At 41.9% G+C, this 21,999-nt stretch overlaps 1 protein-coding gene across 8 annotated transcripts in view; it reads right to left on the bottom strand.

Annotated features, from left to right (window-relative positions):
* The window catches only part of DIP2B (DIP2 acetate--CoA ligase B (putative)), a 133,851-nt gene that overhangs the window by 73,988 nt on the left and 37,864 nt on the right, over nt 1-21,999 (bottom strand). For 7 of the 8 annotated variants that reach the window (XM_073319096.1, XM_073319099.1, XM_073319098.1 and 4 more), the window contains exon 2: nt 1,276-1,347. The exons of the other annotated variant lie outside the window; for it this stretch is intronic. In XM_073319096.1, the coding sequence (XP_073175197.1) occupies nt 1,276-1,347 (72 nt within the window). The remainder of the gene's footprint in view (nt 1-1,275; nt 1,348-21,999) is intronic. 8 annotated transcript variants of the gene reach the window in all.

Below are 21,999 nucleotides of genomic sequence, written 5' to 3'. Positions count from 1 at the left end.
AAACAATTTTTAGACTGTTCTTTATAATCCACATTTTGACAAAGGGCTCGTTAAAGCTTCTGCATTTGGAAACTTCCTTTTTTCTCCAAATAATGTTTTGCTTCACTTGACCGTAACCATCTCAGACCATAAAAGCAGATGAAGCTGGAAACCCACAGCCTAGTCATAAGGGTAAGTGTTTCCATGGTGCTCATCAGCACAGTTGTGGGGTGCTCAGATACCAATGTGCTAATTGTGGCCCGATCCCACCTACACAGGCAGAACCTAGCACCGATACAGAACCTCATGGACAATAGTGGGACTCCTCATGGATGTAAAGGGTCCAGCTGCAGGTCTGAGGCTTGTACGTTAAATTTGGCCCTGTACATTTTAAAAAGGAATCCCACATTTCATAATTCAAGGCCAAGCCAGTGTGCTCTGAAAATGAGTTTCCCATGGGTCAACCTCCAAGCGAGCCAGTGTCCATTCTGCTTCTGAGGTAGACAAGTTGCCATTCCAGCATTTCCACAGTAGGTTTTTTAGCTCTCAGACTTAGGAAGAGAGATGAAATAGCCCAGGCTAAGTAGCTCTAGCTCTCTTATGCAAGAGCGCCCGCCCATCCTCCCCAGGCACACCACCCCTCACACACACGCACCCCTGATACAAGCAGAGGGGAAAACAGGAAGGTGCCCAGCTCCTATCCAGAAAAGTGGATTTGCTGCAAAGCTTACGCTGCTGAACACGTTGGATTACCAGCCATGGAGACAGAAGGGCTGTATATATCTGCAGAACACGTACAGCACAAGCGGCATCACTGCAAGCTTCCTCCACGTTGCTCCAGAGGGATACTCTGAGGATCAGAGGGGAGCTTGGACTTCATGGCCAGTTCAAGCCCTCAACTTCTCAGTTGGTAAGGGAGAAAGAGCTGCCGGTGCTGGTGTTTTACTTTTCAGTGAGATCACACGCCCCAACTGGGAAATGCTTTGAGGCGCATGAAACTTCATATAGGCCAAACACCCACCTGGTGGGAACGTTCAGGAACTTCTGACCTGGATATGAACCAGCAACCTAGAGGTGAAAGGCTCTATTGCCTATGACTCTACTGCTGCCATCTGGCCCCCTACAATGGAACTGTGAAACAGTTAAAGCAAACTAAACTGAGGCAAGGGCAATCTGGAGTTGACAGGTAAGTGATCCAAGCCCTCAGCCCCCATCTTCACATTATAAGACCCCTTTAATGACAAGGCTGATGCAGTAAATCAAAGCTCTTAATCTGGACCGAGAGACCGTACTTACCATGTGTCTGTGGGATGTACGGAGCCAGCAGCTTCGCCCTTTTCTTCTCATACCCCTTCTGGGTGATGTCCCCTAAAATCAAACAGGAAAGTCACGTTACCTTGTCCTTGATGTGCTCTGTTGCAAGAGGATTTTAGCTGCATGGCCTTGCCGCACAATAATGGGCTGTGTGAGGTGTCACCATATGGGCAGCAGGAATGACTTATAAGAACCAAGGTATTTGTCAAGGTATTGCAGTCTTATGATTTACTCACAGAAGTGACAGATGGAAGCAGACTACTAGGTCCCTGCTAGATCAACACCCTCAGCCAGTGTTCCCTACTATGCATTTTTCTAAGGGTCTCAGGTTTAATTTTAATTCAGCTAAACAATGGGGCTTTCACCTCTTCCGTGGAAGCAACCGTTTAATATATACCCCTTCAATGGGGTGATTTGAATCAGAACTGTCTTAGCAGGAGATCAACACTGTAAAAACCTACAGTGAAAACCAGCTAGCTCAGGCACCACAGGACAAGGCCCAAGGACAAACTCACCCAACCAGACGCCAGCAAAAGGGAACAATTCCCATCTGCTAAAGGGAACAGGGGAAAGGCAATAGCAAATGCAGAGCTTAGTCACAATAAACCAACCAACAAAAGAGAGGCTTGCAGTGGACCTTAACGAGAGCTGATGAGGGACTATGATCAGCCTATTCCAGAAGGAAATGCTTCACCCTAATCCAAAAGTAAACTTAGAGACAGACCCACCTCAGGTGACTGAACTGTCCAGCAAGGATGGGCAGATCACCAAGCATTTATTGTGAATGGCAACAGCTCAGTACTTAGGGTCTTATATACCAACACTATATTGTGTCTTCTGCCCTACTGATATCTAATGCAGTTCACAGGGTCTCTATTTACCTATCTATTTAATGGGTATAATACCACTACTTGCCTCTCAAGAGTGCTGTACTATGTAAGTGCTTAAAGGTTCACAAAGAGAAGGCCCCATACAGAGAGCAAAGAAATAAGAGACCTTTTTCTAAAAATACTAATCTGTCTGACCCATGAGAAGTACCATCTGGCTGCTGTCTTTTACTTTAATTTCTCGCATTACATCTGAACCGCAGAAAAAAGACTGAAACCTTGAAGGGATTACAACAAAAAAGCCCTGAAGCATTTCAAGCCTCTTTGTAGTTTGGCCCAATCTCTCAGGAGCCAAAAGGTTGGAAGTGATCAAACACACAGCAGGGAGAAAAACAGAATTCTTTGGTACTATGGAGTATAGCCAGAACCAAGGCCAATATCATATCGAGAAACCACTGATCACTTACAGCATTTTCTTTTTACAGTGATTTGTTGTTGCAAAAACAGCAAATCGTCAGACACCGTCAATAGGACAGGGATAGCACGGGCAGCAGTACTGCAAGGTTCCCCAACCTTTTCCCACTAATGTCCTTCAGCTCTGACTTGGAAGGTCTCACCTTAGAGGTGATGAAAAGTTCAGTTTCTGTGGCCCTGTCCTCTCTGCTGAAATTGCAGCCAAAGGGGCCAATCAGTATCAATTGGGAAGGTGATTTTGTGGCATGGGCACCTGTTCACTATGAAATGGAACAAGATCGCTTCATTTACATTGGAGAGTTAATCTCAATTCTAGGTGCATTTTTTTAAAAGCACCTGGACACTAAGTGCTGAACACAGTGCTTGCTTTATGCTGCCTGGTAAACACACACACACAAAATAAATTTTATCTCAACTTCTCTCTTTTATAGCATTTAAGCCAGGCCTCGACAAGTCCAAACAAATCAAGCAACAGAGAATTAAAATGTTCATGAAACAGAGGCCAACCAAAGTACAAGTTTATAAGCGTGATTGCAATATGCAGCTGGTTAAATTAACCCAGCTCATGGGAAAGGTATGTTAGTATAACAAAACTACACCTTCAAAAACAGAAGCAGAGACAAATGAGCTTAAATGCAGCTACAGGATTCTGGTCTGCCCAAAGCACTCTGACAGCACTGTGTTAACGTCCACTTTACAAGTACAAGGGATCAACTGTAGGTTTTCCAGGAGATTCTTATCTATACATTTTTCGAGGCCAGCCTCTGTGTGACCGTGGGACTCCCCTACTGGATCTGTTGGGTGGAAGAGAGACTGAAGAGGCTGCCATTCCTATCTTAACTGGAAGACCAGGACTCCTGCACAGAGAGGGACAGAGATCTTTTCCCTCCAAACCTAACCCATTTGCTTTTGCTTGTAATTCACTATTTGGCAATAGGGTGTTTTTTCTATTCCAGATTTAACGGGTATCCTTTGTGTTAGCGGTTTTACACTGCATGTAACAAAACACCGCTGCGGATTGCAGGAATTGCTATGGGGAGGGGGCAGCACAGAGCAGCCAGCACACATTCTGATACCAACACTCCTGATTTAAGGCTTGGCAATTTGTAATGATCCAATTTCTTGTTAAAATCTGGGCAGGAAAAGATGCTTGCATTATCGCTCACTCTCACTAATGGCGAGTCAGTGGAATTCTCACCATCTTCACTGGAACACTAAGAGTTCCAGTTAATAAACCAGCCAAGAAAAATGTGAAGAAGGTGGGAACTTCTACTGAAAAACATGAAGGTAACTCAGACAGGCATCAGCATTAACCAACTGCAAGTTTAATTACCAACCAATCTGGAGGACCTATATGGTTATTTGGTGATTGGATAGTGCTGAGAACAGACTAACATACAAAATAAAAAATCTAAACCGGCACTGCAGAAACTGTCAAAAACGATCTATCCGAGGTTCAAGATGAACTTGACCTCTAGCATGAGAAAGATTTTATTTTACTTGCCCTTCACAGAACAATTCTAATGAAGAGCTGCGTAGGTTCTTGCAAGGTAGGTTTAAAACAGTGGAAAAGTTCCAACTTGATCAAATTTAGGAAGCAGAAAGAAGGTCGAGATGCTCCATTCTTGTCCTGTGGTGCTGTAACTTGGTACTACTACGGGGTCTCCAAGCAGGGAGCTTTAAGTCACCAAGTGCCCTGGCAAATGGGGTGAAATGAAAATCTCAATGATTTCCTCTCCTTATATCCTTACTCACCTCTGTGCTGTGGCAACAGTGTTTGCCTTTCTGAAGCGAGCTGCTAGCCAGACTTATTTTAAATCCAACTGGCGCTCAATGCTGCCATTTCAGTACATGCATAAAGGTTAATGTCAAGCTCTGGAATGATGCTCCCTGGGGAAGGGAGGGGAAAGCAACAGAAGACATTGGATTGATCTTGCAGCTTTCTGAAATACTGCAGAAAGATTCCAATAGCATTTTGGCCTCATTTCAGCTTGTGTCTCTAACAGACACCATGCAGGCAAACCAAGGATCAGTAAAGAGATACTGGGGAAATTAAATATTTAAGAAATTACTTTAAAAACTGCTCCAGATTTATCATCTGGAATTAAATAAATTTTTATTTTATTTAAAAAACCCACTAAAATTGGCTCTTTTGTTTGCAGTTTATTTGGGGTATTTTAGGGAAATCCTTTTGTTTGCTGAACATGAGCTACAGCAATTAATTCATTGCCTTAAAATAGTGAAGATGACAACGGGAGCCACACGTTTTACCAGATTGAAACAGAAAACTCTTGTGTTCCACTGCACGCATCATAAACATCATTATAACAACAAATATAATCGTGTCACAGTTTGCAAATTTGAAACATGAGTGACTCTTTTAAGGAATCTGAGAAATGCATAAATAATTTAAAAAGTTTCAAGGGAAAAGACAGAAAAAGCAGTGGAGTGATATTAAAGCTCTAATATGCTGTTCACCTCACTGCACTCAATAAATCACATAGTTTCAGCAACTAAACTCTATGGTGACTAGCACTGAACACCACAATGGATCTTTCAGAAATCACTTTAGCAATACACGCATGCAGCAGCTGTTTAACACCACACAGGAACGTTATACAAGAATTTAGGACAGGCAGTGAAGAACAATTCTGTATGCAATTGAAGCTACAAGGAGAATATAGAGAGGCAGAATGTCACGAACCCAAACAGGAATCTGGACACAACACCGGGGCAATGCCTTAAAAAAAAGAGGTGCAGAACCAATTTACCCACAAGTGATCAAGATCCCTTTCAAGTATCTTCCAGAATAAGACAGGATTTAGCAACATGGTATATAGGGGGTGATAAACCCACAAGCATCGTTTAGAATACAGGTTTCAGAGAAGCAGCCGTGTTAGTCTGTATCCGCAAAAAGAAAAGGAGTACTTGTGGCACCTTAGAGACTAACAAATTTATTTGAGCATAAGCCTCCGATGAAGTGAGCTGTAGTTCACGAAAGTTTATGCTCAAATAAATTTGTTAGTCTCTAAGGTGCCACAAGTACTCCTTTTTTTAGAATACAGATATTCAGGCCTGCCCGTAAAGGCCTATACTTTAAGAACTTAGGTGTATTTTTATCACTTCGCTAGTTACAGGGGTATAAAAACAAAGAATCAAAATCAGTCCAGCAGTATATGGGCCTTATTTCACACTGAAATAAGGTAGTATTGGGTATTTAGGAAGACAATCTTGTCCTCATAGTGCCCATCACCACCAAATAAAGAAATAGATCTTAAAATGGTTAAAGAAACTTAGTTTGATAGCATCCAGTCTGGCAAGAAATCACTTATCAGTGGCTGTGAAACCCTCATTTCTGTATTGTTTTATCTTTATGGCCCCCACTTTACTATTGTTAATCTGTCTGGTTCTCTAATTGTTCCTGTGTGCTGCATAATTAATTTTGCTAGGTGTAAGTTAATTAGGGTAGTGGGATATAATTGGTTAGAGAATTACGTTACAATATGTTAGGGAGGCACAGGCAAGGCTCTGCGGCATCAGAGCTGGGAAGGGGGACGCAGGATAAACGCTCTGCGGCATCAGAGCCGGGAAGGGGGACGCAGGGTAGAGATAAGCCCAATTGGTGTGAAGGGCTTCAGAATACACTTGCTTGGAAACTAACCCCAATAAACATCACATTATCTGCACTTCGGACTTCTGGTCTTTTGCTGCTTGGGAAAGCCCTCTAACAGCATTTGCTTCCCACCCAAATAATTCTGTAAAGCTGAGCAAAGTCTGTAAATCCAGTAAAGAACTGCTCCTAAAAGCAACATGAGTTGGGATATAGAACTATGATTTAATTATTGTAGCCACACAAGAACTGTGCCTGCATTGATGTTACTAGTTCTCAGGGTGAGAGTCCCTCTGATAAATCACATGGGAGCAATTTACCTACAACTGTCTGAAATCTCTTGTCTTCAGTCCTAAAACATCCAAACTGGATCTGAATCTATTCAAAGCTGAAGATACAATAATAAAATACAGAAGTGCTCCTTCTCCCTCCTGCCCATTCTGCTGATCTGCAGGAAATGGAAACAGTTGGATCTGAACATAAATAAGGATTTCCTCACAGAATGTGTCATAAATTGCAGCAACAGGAAGAGAGCAAGACAATAAGATTGCAATCTCAAGAACTGTTCCCTTCCATCACAGAAAGACAGCGATTTATGCAAAGGGAACTGGTAAAACTGCAAAGCTTTGAACCTTTTACAGCATGGAGTTCTTTCACATGATTTAGATGCCCTCAATAACCCCACCCCTTTTCCCATCTGCACAAGAACAAGACAGTAGACTCAGGAGGAAGTATTTACAAAAATAAATACAAACAATTTAGCTTTAAAAATGCTCATACATCCCTAGGAAACAAGTTCAACAATAATCCTTAATGCTGAGGCATACGTTTGGCCTTCCTCCCAACTACAACACTTACTATTTATTTATATTCCATGTCAGCAACAGCCTTGCTTCCTCCATCTCTGATGGGAAAAGTCCTTCCTTCCTTCTCAGGAGAAAGCAAACCATCCATAACAAATCCATTACAGTAAGTATTTCATTTGCCTCTAATCATAGCCCCAGAATCAATCAAGCGGTTCCTGGATTCACATATATAACGTTCTTTCCTCATCCGTCTCACGATTTCTCCTCGCCTTTGTAGGCCTGATCCAAAGAACACTGAGGCCTCTAGAAAGACTCCTATTCACGCCAAAGAGTTATGGATCCAGGCTCTGTAAGCACAACACTAGACCATGAGTGAAAAGAGTCCCCCTAGACTCCCAGCTCTGTCGTCAATCCCTGATGCCATGGCTTTCGGCTCTGCACATTCCATCCATGTGCAGAATGCTGCTGGCCACCTTTACATACACAAAAAAAACTCAACTGCATCCTTCCCCCGACCTCAGCTCCTCAGGAACCCCTAGACATTTCAGCAGCCAAGTCAAAATTGGCCTCCTTGTTTTTACAGCTGTTTTGTGGGCCCCAAAGATTTGGGTCTCTGGCACCTTTTCCCCTCTGTACTGTCATCAGTGGGGGAGAAACAGCCTTTTCCTGTGCAGCTTCTTTCTGCATTTCCCCCTCTAATCTACTTCTATCATTCCAAATCTCTTGATACCACTGTTCCCCCTTTGCTCATGCACCCGTTCTTCCACCTCTGCCAACTTCCTTGTTTTAAATGAAACTTTTCAAAGCATATCATAAGGTTTGTAGGACAGACGCTACACAAAACAGTTAGATATGGAAGCTGTACTATGTTCTTCCACCCCAACAGCTAGCCAGTAAATCCCAAATGAACAAATGCTAAATTGTTCCTTCACCTACCTGAAACAGGTAATTTCACCAGCTGGTGATTTACTGATGCGAGAAGACTTGCAGGTGGTCTCTCTCTAGATAAGTGCTGTTTCTTAAAAAGTTAAAAATCTCCATTTTCCAGGAGAAAAAAATGATCCTGCAAATACTTACTCTTAAGCACTGCCCCATTATGAGATTACCTGGGTGAGCAGGGTCTACTTGTATACGTAAGGGTTGCCTCTAATCTAGTCAAAGTGAGAAAGAATTTTGCTCCGTGCTGGTCTCCTGAGAGTTCAGTCATTTCCACCACATAACCCAAGAGGTGCTAATCTGTTAAAATTGTGCCACTAGGCACGCATACATGTAAACAACCTAGGACTCCCTAGTAAAATGTTAAACTTGGTGGATAAATACACCACCACTAACACAAGCTAAGCATCTGAATTCAGAAAGTTTGTTTCCTTTCCTTCCTGGAGCAAAGTCTACCCGTAAATATATAAGGAAATTTCGAGTTTATTCAAGGGTTTATGGTTCTAGAGTTGAAAATCCTTGATTATAAACTGTAATAAACCAAAAGGAAATAAGTAATTTAGACCACCGTTGGAGTTACGATTTAATGAGAGAAGACTCTGGATTCTGTGTGTGTTAAAAGTTGGGGTTTTTTAAAATCCAACTCTCTGTAGAGCCAGGATTTTTAATAACCACCATTACAGTGGGACCCTCAAAAACAAATGCTGTGCTGGCTCTGCAGCCAGAGGCTTGCTAACACTGGGTGCGCTGACATCACCGATGCAGCCCGTCCCACAACACAGCATTTGGCATGACAGGGAGCTACATGAATTTCAATTATTGCTGGAATAAAAAGGAAGCACATTATAATACTGGAACAGTGGGCATTTGGATTAGGTTTGGAGAATCAATATTTATCATATGGAAAAGAACACAATCAAGAAAAAAATATTCTCATCAAAATTATATTGGTATCAATGATACCCCTCAGATGCCTGGTAAAAGTGGGTATGTATCTTGCATAGCTTGTCACGCCAATAAAGTCTAATTGAAATTAACTGAAAACTGAAAGAAAAACTTAATAGCTATAAAACAATTGGTTTAACATTAAGCCTTGTTTCTTAGTAGTTAGAATACACTTCGTTATAATCATATAATAGCTGACACATTTACTTTGCTTTTTACAGTATTTATAAATACATTTTAAAGGATCTTTTTAAAGCAGAACAGCTTTTAAAATTCCTTTTGATAGGATTTTTCTTCTATTCCTTCAAGGAAAAATGGTATTAACCTTCATTATACAAATCCATCTGCACGATCTGGCTCAGTTTAGGGCACAGCAGGGAAGGGTTGTGATAAAGAGACAGACCAAATTCAGCATTGGTGTGAGCAGATGCACAACTCTGTGGATCAAAATTTAACTGCACGAACTTACACCGGGGTGGAGATTGGCCCAATGAGTCACAAGTGATTGTTACACCAACACCAAAATCCTGCAAACATAGGAGCCTGCAACTTCCCGACTAACACCACCCTGTGACTCAAGGCCACTTTTTAGCAATGGGATTCAATGATCCATTCTAAACAGCGGTCCTCAAACAGTGCAAGGTGGTAACACCAGCTAATCCAGCTATGCTCAGACAATGCTTCTTTCAACATCCTCGTTCCCCTTCCCCCCACGGAATCAGAACACTGAATCATTCACTGTCTAACAATACCACAATCACTACAATGGCAAAATTAAGGAAAAAAATCACGTAGGGCAGAAGATCCCCCAGACAAAGACTCCAAACACTTAATGTGTCCAGTAACATATTAAATCTTCTAATGGGCTTGTCTGCATTTTAGAAATGTCAATATTAAGTGCTTATTTACAGATTCCAGTGAAGTATATTCCTGTAGATGCTTTGTTACTGTAGTCAGTCTGAGGGATCTGTGAGCCCATGAGGATAATTTAACTGTTCTCTTCTAACAGTAAATATCATAATGGCTTACCATAAAAAAAAAAAAAAAAGGAAGGAATCACTAATACTATGGCACCAATATCTCAGGGGTCTCTCGTTTGTAAGTTACCTTGACATACCGTATTTCTGTTTGCCTGCACCTGCCCCTGCTTTTCACTCCTATCTCTCTAACGTTCTGCGACCTCTCCTGAAACAATGTCATTTAGTTCTAAAGACTTTGGGGACACAGTCTGTTTCAAAGAGGCTATACAAAATAAAGTCTGGTTTTGCTGCAATTTGACACCGAGTTTCTTGTCCTTGGTAGGAAAGATGCTGAATCAAATGGCAGAGCTAAAGCCCCAACACATACCTGGCAGGCAACCAATAGTTCTAGGCCTTGCCTAGATTAGGATTTACAGAATACACATGAGAAGCTGAATGTAAAGAAGGAATGCTGTCTTTAACATGTGCTAAATTGGTTGAGTTAAAGCCTCAAGCTTAGGCTTCAATTCAACCAGCTTAGCATGTGTTAAAGGCAGCGTACCTTGTCTGCACTAGATTTTTTTACATGTTAGTTAGAACATGTTGGTTAACAAGCTCTAACACCATACCTTTCATCTAGCCTAGACAAGGCCTCCAGGGCTAGGTATGGTCCCCAGCAGGTAAACTGCATATTAAAAGTCTTGTGCTTGTGACCTTTACTATTTCTTTATGATTCAGAATAGCAGCCTCATTTTTCTTTACTGTGTTTTAATGTATTTATTTGGTCTTTTTTTAAGATTAAAAAACACACAGGTCTCTACTTCCTTCTTTTTACTGGAGAACGTCAGCTACCTTTGCAAGTCCTGGTTGCCAACATCACAGCTCAAAGCTCAGACCTGAGCTGCAGTTCCCACAGTCCCCAACTGAGGACAGAGAGGGAAAAAAGAGTCAACTTCCATCAACAATGAGCTTTTAACCAAACTCAGGGACCACAAACTCTGTTTCTAACACAATGTTGCTGGGTTCCATGTCCAGAACCACGACAGCCTTGTAACTACAGGCATGTTTAACAACATCAGACAGCACTCTAACATAGCATGTCCTGGTCTACAGCAGCCGAACAGTGTAAAAAACAAGTTTACATCATTCCCTAACTCTGTTAAAGGCCCTCTGTTGATGCAGCCTTAAAAATCCCACACATCTTTCATCTGGGAGACCTGCAGGTTTGAGCTGTGATGTCACCATCAAGGTCCTCCAATTATGATGAGAGTCCTCCAATAAAAAGTGCCTGCTATTTCATTCTTTTAAAATGAGGCTCTCTATATAGATCCTACAGAAACAGCGAAGTGCAGAAACAAATCAGTTTTGCTTTCCAGTTTTCTTTTAAAAAGCATCATCGTGTTCCCATTGAATTCCATGGGAAAGCTCTCATGGACGTCAGTGAGTGCAGCAGCAGCCTTACAAGGGCCTGCTCATTGAGTATTAGCATTATATTGCCTGTGTTATCAGTATTAAAAGCATAAGAAGATTATGACCAAACTATTTTAATTCAGCAGAGCCGCAGCCATGCATCCTCAGTGCAGACTTATGAAAGCATCTGTAGCACTGCATAGCAAACATAATGGGAATCCCTACAAATAAGATGGAACATTTAGAGATTTGTAATAAACAAGTTTAAACTCTTCTAATCACAATGTTTCCATTTTAAAAGTATGCCGTCCAAGATGAGATTATGCCACAAAATTTAATCTACTAAATGTTCAGTGCTTCACGAACTGTTGTACTTGACTGGATCTATCAAGGCCATAATTAAGGCCAGAGAGTATACTTTACCTTAGTAGATTACACTGTCTTAAATAGTGTTTAGTTATCTTACAATGAATTCACCTACTAAAAACTATGCTGAAGAATAAGAGGGTCTGTCTTAATCCCACAAAAGCATTTCAGAGTCTCAGCTGACATTCTGTCCTTAATTCACCCCATTACGCCTAGGTATTATGGGTAGTAATCTTAAAAGCCATATGTGCTGAATCACCCAATTTGGTGAACTAACAACAGGGTTCTAAATTAACCTCAGAGTTTCTTTATTTTAGTGTCTGAGAGTGAGGTAGGAATGATGGTGTCAGTGGATGGACTGAAAAATTAGATTTAAAATGTAATTATTTCTAGTTTAACTAGAAATAACTCAAGGTATGTTAACATCCTTTGCTTCAACTTTAACCACTATACTAAAGCTCCCAAGCTCCTATACTGGATGTGGATAAATTGGAGAGAGTCCAGCGAAGGGCAACAAAAATGATTAGGGGTCTGGAACACATGACTTATGAGGAGAGGCTGAGGGAACTGGGATTGTTTAGTCTGCAGAAGAGAAGAATGAGGGGGGATTTGATAGCTGCTTTCAACTACCTGAGAGGTGGTTCCAGAGAGGATGGTTCTAGACTATTCTCAGTGGTAGGAGAGGACAGGACAAGGAGTAATGGTCTCAAGTTGCAGTGGGGGAGGTTTAGGTTGGATATTAGGAAAAACTTTGTCACTAGGAGGGTGGTGAAACACTGGAATGCGTTACCTAGGGAGGTGGTGGAATCTCCTTCCTTAGAAGTTTTTAAGGTCAGGCTTGACAAAGCCCTGGCTGGGATGATTTAATTGGGGATTGGTCCTGCTTTGAGCAGGGGGTTGGACTAGATGACCTCCTGAGGTCCCTTCCAACCCTGATATTCTATGATTCTATGATTACTGAAGGTACCTGTAAACTGTCAGAGAAATTCTGTGCACTTACCAAAAACATGAATAAAATTACAATATAACTACTGGAGATAAAGGAAGCGGACTTCCCAATATAAAGGAAATACAGAGACATTAAATAACCATTACACAACCCTCATTTACTGAGCCTCAGTTAACTCAGACTAGTTTGCTCCAAGATGTCACTAACTGTAGACTAATTCCCATCCCTCAGAAAGCACACGCAGCTCTCTCCTCGACTTGACTGCAGAAGTGCCTGGCTCTCTCTACTGAAATGAGGGGAACAATCCTAATTATCGAACCCTGCATTTTACAAAAGTCGCAGTCTCCCAAGACAGTTTAAAAATATCTATATCTATATATAGATTACACGTGTAATATCTATATAGTCACCTACACAATACCAAATGCTCATTTTATTTATCACAACAAAATAATATTTTTGGTCATTTCAATACCACCCCCCCATAAAGATTAATAGATGTACACCTGATTCACACTAGGCCGCATGGCCTAGTGCAAAATTTCTGGGTCTGCTATGGGCCTTTTGAGTGCTGAGCAAGTGACTTCACCTCATTGTGCTCCTCAAGAGCTATGTATGAAAAGCACCATATAAGAACTTATTATTATTTTAATGAATTCCCCATTTGTCTTTTATTCCATAAATTCTCATCTGTATGAAAGTTCCTATGTTTGCAGAGCAGCCAATACCTATGTTAACCACTTGGGTTTTTTTATATCTCAAAACAGCATGTGCCTCTCATATCAGGTTTCATATATATTCTATATCTATATATATAATTTTGCAGATTCCAAAATTTTAGTATTTTTCTGTAGTGCGCTTATTGCATAAGTCAGAAAGGTTGGGATCCTTTGTGCTACTTTAAAAACACCACCACCTAGAGATTTAAAAAACAAAAACAAGGCTCAAACTGAGGCCAGGTTGCAGCTGAGAGCAAATTTCTTACAGGAAATGGGGATTCCCAATGGAAGTGACAGAGCTCCTGTGAGAAGGCACCATTATGACAGTAACGTTCTTATCCATAAGAGCATGCCTGTTTTAAACAGCTCTAGATCATTTTGCAAACATACTGCAGGAGGAGAGGAGGTTCCATGTTCTCAAAAGTCAGTTTCCTTGAGAGATCTCACGGGCAAGTTATTCAGATCGGTACCTAGTCAATTAAACCATCCCTACAATTTATCCATGTGTAACAAGAAGCCCGTGATATCTTTTTTTTAAATTACTAGGCTTTGCCTTCCCCCAAGACCCTTTCTTAGCGAAAAACCAGTATTGACTGAGTTCATACGGTAACTTTTAGGTTTTATTTTTCTCAACCCTGGTTAGTTCCCTCACACTTCCTGAGGAAGCTCTATAGGAGAGATATACAGACTGACCTTGGAATCACAGCATTTTTCTTTGTTCCTCCTTTGACACATGCAGGCTTCGGCCTTTGGTTTATTCCTGAGGCATTATAATTTAATTTGCATTATGGTAGCACCTTCAAGCCAAACCAAGATCAGGGAGCTGTATACAAACAAAGTAAGAGACAGTCCCCCTTCCCTGAAGGCCTTACAGTCAAAATAGATAAGACAAAGGGTAGGGAAAAGGAAGTAGTATTTTTCCTTTATGGCTGGGAATTAAAGCATAGAGAAGCGTTGGAACTCTGTGGCAGAAACAAGATTGGGTTCAGTTCCTGAAAGCCCCAAATGCAGTGTCTTACCTACAAGACCATTCTTCCTCTGTGAAGATGCTGAATATTTGTTGCTTTCACCTTCACATACATTAAAACAGGATACAAGAGTGCCAAGAAATAACTAAAGCTGGATAAACACTGTGGGGCCTTAAAAGTTAGAACAGGATGAAATGTTTAAAGTGAAGCATTTCTTAGTAACTCTGGAAAAAATTACATACTAAGAGCATATGGGCAGGTTAAACTTTAATAACCCAATGATTATGAAAATATTAAAATAATTTTGACGTTTGTTTCAAATATTTAAATAGTCTCATAAAAAGGTGTGTGTGGAACAGGCAGTATGCAAGGAAATTAAACCACATGGGGTTTGCCCCCAAAGTTTCAGAGATACCAGTATGCAAATAAACAAACAAACAAACAAAAAACACACAAAAAACCCCAAACACCCTCCCCAGAAATCCTTCATTTCTGATGATGCTTTAAGAATGCCTACATCCAGTGGGACAGAAACACAAGGATATCACTCTATTGTGGTGGGAAACCCGGATTTCATAACTCTCACAATGGCGGAATTTACAGCATAACAAATGAGCAAGGTTTTCAATTCACACGTTTCCAAGAAAACTCACTGGATGAGTAAGGTTCTAGTCAAACAGTTGATGAAAATGCTAAAAAGAGAAGAGACGAGCTACAAGCATCTCAACTACCCGACAGCAGCTGGTCATCTGAAGGCTTGCTGATAAATCAAACACTTTTGTGCCTCATGGTACCATTTACAGGAGTGAAGCACACGTGACTGAAGCACACGTATTTCTTCCTCAAGAGGTTGCACCCCAGATTAAAAGAAAAAGGTCTTGTCTACACTTGAAATGCTACAGGGGTGCAGTTGTGGCACTTCACAGTAAACACCACCTTTGCTGACGGTCTCCCGTTGGAGTAGGTAATCCATCTTCAATTCTAGACAAGGTTGTTTCTTCCCTCAGTTTAGCTTCTCCTCTCTTAATTGACTCAAATGGAAGCCTGATCAAGTTCTTGAATTCTTCTATTCTACAGCTCAGCTGACATTTCACCCTGTGGAAACAAGGTCCGTACTACAGCCAGAGAAGTCAGCCTATGAAGAGAGTAACAAAGGAGTGACTATGGCTGTCATCTTTTGTGAGACTTCTATCACTCACTCTTTCAGGGTTTAGGACTTACAATATTAATAGAGCTCTCTGAAGCGTGTTTTAATGTTTCCAACACCGGCCAGATGCCAAAGGTGTCCTTTGTTTAGTAGCCTGCACTCTGCAGATCCAACATCAGGCACGTTTGCAGAACTTCCAACAGACTCCGTGGTGTTCCAATGCTGAAGTTGGCTTCAGAGCAGTCTTCACAGGGCAAAAGACACAATGGGACCTGCTTCAACCTACCTTTGTGCTGGCATTCCAAACTGTGCCACTCCTGTGGTTTTTAAGCTGATTGCAGCTAACGCAGCAAGAAAGAAAGAGTTAGCATTCTTTCTAAAAATCCTTGGTATGCATTTGATTTTTTATATTCCAAGAGCAAAACTAGCAATATTATTTAACTCTATCAGTAATATGGCTACAGTTGAGGAGTTAGCTGCTGAAAGCCTGGAAAGCCTGGGTAGGGTCCAAGTGAAGAGAAGACGACGACTAGGAGGAGTTAACTCTTGCCTGGGGAGAGAGGTAATGCAGTATACTGTTTCAGTGCTTTCACCACTAGGCTTCTTAGACCTGGCAAGAAACTTCCAGAAAATTCATATTAACACCAAGCTCTTACATAATACTTTCCTTGAGGGGACCAGAACACTGTGCACAGGGCCTAAGTCAGGGTGGTGCCCATGTAACAAGAATGTGAGGCACCCAAGGACTGGGAACAGGAGGACAGGCTCTTCACCTGAGGTGCGCAAGTCAAGGTGCGACTTCTACCAAAGACTGGACAACTGGAATTGAAGAAGGTTCGGGCTATGAATAGCTTTGTGCTTGGGAATGGCCAGCTGCTGTTTCTGAGAGTCTGGGGAGACCATTGCGGTACTCATGCTCCCTCCCTCCATGCAATGGCGAGAGATCAGACTACATCACAGTATACGAACCCCAACCAGCGATGAAAAGCAATATGGATGGAGGCTTTTCGAGAAGCCCTGGATTCTACCACCCAAGTGGCTAGAAGAGGAGGGCAGGATAACTACATTTGGAAAGGGGGAATAGGAACCCCCCCCAAGGTATCCTGATGTTTTAGGGTGGAAAGGGGAATGCCCTTATTAACAGCAATAAGGCTTTCTCCCATCCTATCAGCGCTCTAAATGGCTATTACACCTGATGTCGCTTTTGACTTCTGTTTCCCTTCTGTAAAGGAAATCTGAGCAAGGCAGACAACATTTGTCCAACTGCTCATCACCCACAGGGAGGCAACTTGGGTGTTTAACTCCTTTCAGTCCCGCTAGGCTACAAATAGCTAAAACACTTATCAGTATCTGGAGATCCTTCAGCAAGGGGATAGAGTGGTAGAAGACAGAACTTACACAGCACTTATTCTCCCGTCTACCAAAAGAAAGCCAACCTGAAACACTGTGCAACTAAGATTTTTCTCACTGCAAAGTACCCAGATGTGGAAACATGCTGTTCAGAAGCTCAGGCATTCCACCTTCTCTCACAGGGCGGAGAGTGGCAGTACCCTCAGATGAGGTACCAGAACATATCTTGAGATAATTACAATATTTACAGAGGGAAAATGCTGTTCAACCACAGCTGAATCAGCCAAGCATGATCCAATAGTGGCAAACACTGGAAAGTTACGAGACAAAAGCAGTGACACCAAAAAGCCAAGGTAATCAAAGACAAAACAAGCCCTAAGATTACATTTGGCAAGCTACAAAGGTGCGACATCTGCTCCCTTCCACAATGCCCCCTTGCCTCCCAATTAACAGAAGGAACAAAGTGGTTGTCACAGACTTCCATCCAGATTGTTCAGCCAAGGACATCACTCCAGAGTCACAGACAGGGGCATGAGAAGAAACTGGCGGCCTGAGACAGCACAAACACAGCATTTAACTGCTCCGCATTCACAGATATTAAAAGCAAACTATCAAAATCAGACGAGTCATTCTACAGCACAAGCAAATGTTTATTTTGGGCACTTTAATATTTATAGCATAATTATCCTGAAAATTGTAGCAAACCAAGTCCCATATGAAATCCGCAGCACTGAATCAACTCTCAGAAATTCCTACCAAATTCCACCAGTAACTTGGCAAGAAGAGAGGAAGAAGGGACCAACTCCTGGAAACCCCCACTGAATTTAGGTTTTTTTGTGTTTTTTTTAAAGGAATGCTAGTATGTAGTCCAAACAAACCTCTACCTTCCCTGATATTGCCACTTATTCAGAGCCTGGTGGCCAAAAAAATACTTTCACAAATGTCCAGAATTGTTCTTTACTCTAGGGGAAGTTGGGGATTTCCTCAGCAGCAGTCTCCTGGCAGCTAAACAAAACAAACTAAGATGAGTTAGGAATATCACTTGCTGCTCATTCTAGGAGAGACACAATCTTCCAGATCTCCATTTTACCCCTCCCATGGGCTCTGCAGCAGCCTCACTCTGTTTTCAAGTGAATAAACAAATCGTGTTTACCAGAGGCTTGTTTCCTTTAGTCAAATATATAAAGAGCAAGGCATTGTTTTATGATGCCAGTTACATTAAGTTCACCTCTCAGCAACACTCGCAGAATTTCTATTCTTCCGGTTTGAGATTTAAGACAGATATTGATCAGCTGGCTCTTGTCAAAATTTACTTGCTAGCAACTCTCTTCAGCTCCTATGAAAATCCTACCTACTCAATTACATCAGAACTCACTCACACTCTCTGAAAATCCTTCCCCTTCCCACCACCCCCAATCACCACCTAGGTCGCTGGGCCTTTAGGCATAAGTTTCATCTTTCCTAGTCCATTTGATACTTGAAAGGTGCATAGGGTTGATATTTAGAGTCTCACAAACCAGGACCTAAGTAAATAAATGGCCCCCAAAAAACATGCTGAAAGTTTGCCTTTTCACAGCTTTACATTTCCCAATCTCTCAGCTTAATTTGTTTGGAAGCCAAGTGCAAACAAGAGAAGCTCTGTTTCACCTCAGGAATTCTTGTCAAATCCTGGACAACATGAAATCACTTGGGTGTCAGATTCAACCTTCTGAAAACTGTTTTTAAAAAAAATTCTGAAGCCACTGCTCCACCTAGCACAACACCTGGTAAAAGGCTACCAATATGGGGTCTTATCTACTTGTGATGTGCAAACTGCTTTTGTTGCAATTCAAGTCTTTGCCAGGCCAGTGAATTAAAATTCAAGAGCGCTAGTGCAAAAAGGCTAAGAGCTGCAGAATTAGGGGAAGCCGAAGTGCCTACCACCTTCAAGTAGGATCTGCCCCCTAATTTTGCATCCCCTTAAACTGTGAAACTCATTGAACAATTATGCTATTCTTATAAAAGTTGTGCTCCTCATGGCACAGAAAGAAAATAGGAGTAGCTGAAGGAACAAACAAACTACAGGCTAGCTATTAGAAAAGGAAAGGAGACACCTTATTCTTAGAATATTTACTGAAAATGCAAAAGAACAAACAAATGCACTTTAGTGCCAATATTAAAAGGCGGGGTGCGGAACTAGATTCTGGACCACTCTAAGAAATTAGTTTCCCCACACGTGTTCAATCTTCCTGATCTCCCTATCATGCTCAGAAAGGAGCAGTCCGACCTAGCAACATAACAGAATGGGTTTTAAACTATCAGGAAGAGCTTGACAGTGCTACATTATGTCATCATATCTGTTGTATCTTTATAGTGAAACAGTACTGCTTTTCATATGATGATGATGGAATTCCAATTGGAGGAAGCAGATGCTGGTAACCTTAGGGGATGCCCTTATTGCAGTTACATTGTATCATAATGAGGACAAGCAGTGAAAGCCACAAAAATTCCATAGGGATTCTAACTATACAGTGAGGGAGGGACCACAATAATGGTGACTTGTGGGCATGGATGAAGTTGGTAAGTTTCACTGGTTGGCCCAGAGTGAAAACAGATTTATCAGCAATGATAAATTACAAAATCAATACAGTGGTAACAAAAAAGACGATATTGGTGAAAAACAAAAGTGAATACATGTGGTGCTTCTCAGTCACCAAGCATGGTTTCTGCCCTGCAGAGCACTCAGTCTCATGCAGGCAAACAGTACAAGACATGGGAAACTACAGGGAGAAGATAGCCAGGGAGATCTTCATAGGAGGATTTCAAACAAGAAGTACATTTAATGAACTCTTTGAAGAAGCATGCTTGGTGGACAGAAAATTGAGACTATTTCAAAGTATAAGGGAACACATTAAATGTGCAATTATTTTTGTTAAAGTGTCAGAGAAATTAAAAATGTTATCCACCAATCAAGAGAGAAGGAAGTATTCAATCCAATAATACTATTGAAACAAGCTGTACATTAAAAATGCTCTCCAAGTCGTTTAAAGTAGCATACTTTGAAGTGTATTAAGCTAAAACACACAAAAGCACTTTCATCATGCAGTAAGTGTGTCCACTGGGGGAGTTAGTGCAGAATAGCTAGTGCACTTTAAATCACACCCTAGTTTACTCCACATTAACTCTGTGTAGATAGCCCCTAAGCCTCTGTTGTCCCATTGTTGCTTCTGCTGGTTCAGCTCCACTGGTGGGAACTCTTGCGTCAACAGGCACCAACAGCTACTGGGTATTTCAAGCCCAGTGTCTTTTAAATCTGCTCTGAACAGAGTTAGAGAACAGGGGATTTAAAATACTGGCCATCACCTGAGCCATGGTCTACACTAGTTTCCCCACTGTAGCTACCAATGGTGGAGCTGAACTGGTAGAAACAGTGGAAAATTTGGGGCAAAAAAGCCTTGTTTGCACACCCTGCATTTAGCTGGCAGTGCACTCCTCATTAGACATGTTACTAGCATCCAGAATGTGCCTTGGGTGTCTTGGGAAAAGTGCCAGGAGTGCAGGGTGAGGCAGAGCAGCTCAGAATGAACCCATCTACCCCTGGGGACTCACCTCCCTCCTGCTTCTTCTGACCGGGAGATGGCTAATAAGGGAGAATAACTAACTAAGAACCAAAAAGAAAAGGAGTACTTGTGGCACCTTAGAGACTAACCAATTTATTTGAGCATGAGCTTTCGTGAGCTACAGCTCACTTCATCAGATGTTTACCGTGTAAAAAAAAAGTACTCCTTTTCTTTTTGCGAATACAGACTAACACGGCTGTTCCTCTGAAACCTAACTAAGAACCAATGCTTCAGTGTCTGAGGCCACCAGTCCTTGCTAGCTAATAAAAAGGGAATGGCAACTGATGTTCATTCCATAAAATAATTAAGGAATTATAATTACAGATAACTGCTGGAGATTTTAAAATAATAACTCTTCCAAAGCGGAGAGGCAAGTGCAACAAGTATGATCACATTATGCAATATCCAGATTGTGAAATTAAGGCATCGTGGCAGAAGAGATTAAGTTACTACGAGAAAAGGGAAAGCAGACTTTGGCACCCAGGGGTTCAGGAGTATGGTGGTGGGGTGAGACTGTGTGAGGGGATGGACGACAAAGTGCACTTTACATTCACCACTGCCCGAGGTGGTCCTGCCAGTTCTAACTGTCAGAAGACCGATATTCAGTATTCTTCAGTATATTGTATCCAGGAGGGGTTTAAGTTCTCCCCCTGTCAAAAGAGGAATTCAATTGATATTTGTACTGAGCTCAGTCCAGGGAGCCCCAGCCATGGGCCAGGACCACATTGCACCACGCACTGTACAAACACATCCATCGCATCAGTCCACAAAGCCGATCACCATCCCCAGAGGGACCTGGGTTTCAGGCACAGCTAACATTGAGGAGAAAACACCAAACTGTGACAATCTTACTGTTTAAAATATGATGGGGGTGGGAGGAGATTCTTTGTATTATGTATCCTGAACACAAGTCTGATGGAGAAGCCGTGGTTCAGCAGACTAAACATGGAATTGCGAGACAGGAGTCCTGGGTTTTATTCCTGATTCAGCTGCTGACTCATGGGCTACGTCTATACTCTGATAAAACACCCGCGGCACTGAGTCTCAGAGCCCAGGTCAACTGACTCAGGCTTGCAGGACTCATGCAGAGGGCTATAAAATTGAAGTGTAGATGTTCAGGCTCAGGCTGGAGCCTGCGCTCTGAGACCCTACCCCTCACAAGGTCTCAGAGCCTGGACTCCAGCCCATGCCCGAACATCTACACTTTAATTTTACAGCCCCGCAGCCAGAGTCAGCTGTCCCAGGCAAACCGTGGCCATGCCGCAGGTCTTTTATCAGAGTGTAGACATATTCAAGGTGTTCTTTGACAAGTCCCTCTGGAGTTGGGAATACTATCGAGGAGTCTTGACTCCCAGTCCCCTGTTTTAAGCACTAGAATAATGATGCCTTGCAATCTCAGTAACTATATAGTATTCAAAGCATCCCACTCCTATTTGCTACAGCCTTCGGATAAGCCTACTGTTAAGAACACAACTAACAGCCACCTCATCATCTCATCCACCTTCACCTCAAGTACTGAAACACTGCGGCTCCCTACCCTCTCACTGCTCAGGAAGGACTAGCAAATTACATTATTTGAAAAGCACACATCTCCCCTATCACTTCTGTCTCAGAGCTTGTTTAGACACAGTTACTACCTCA

Source organism: Lepidochelys kempii, chromosome 20 (genome assembly GCF_965140285.1).
Source record: "Lepidochelys kempii isolate rLepKem1 chromosome 20, rLepKem1.hap1, whole genome shotgun sequence".
Lineage (NCBI taxonomy): Eukaryota > Metazoa > Chordata > Testudines > Cheloniidae > Lepidochelys > Lepidochelys kempii.
This window is presented reverse-complemented; position numbering and strand designations above follow the sequence as displayed.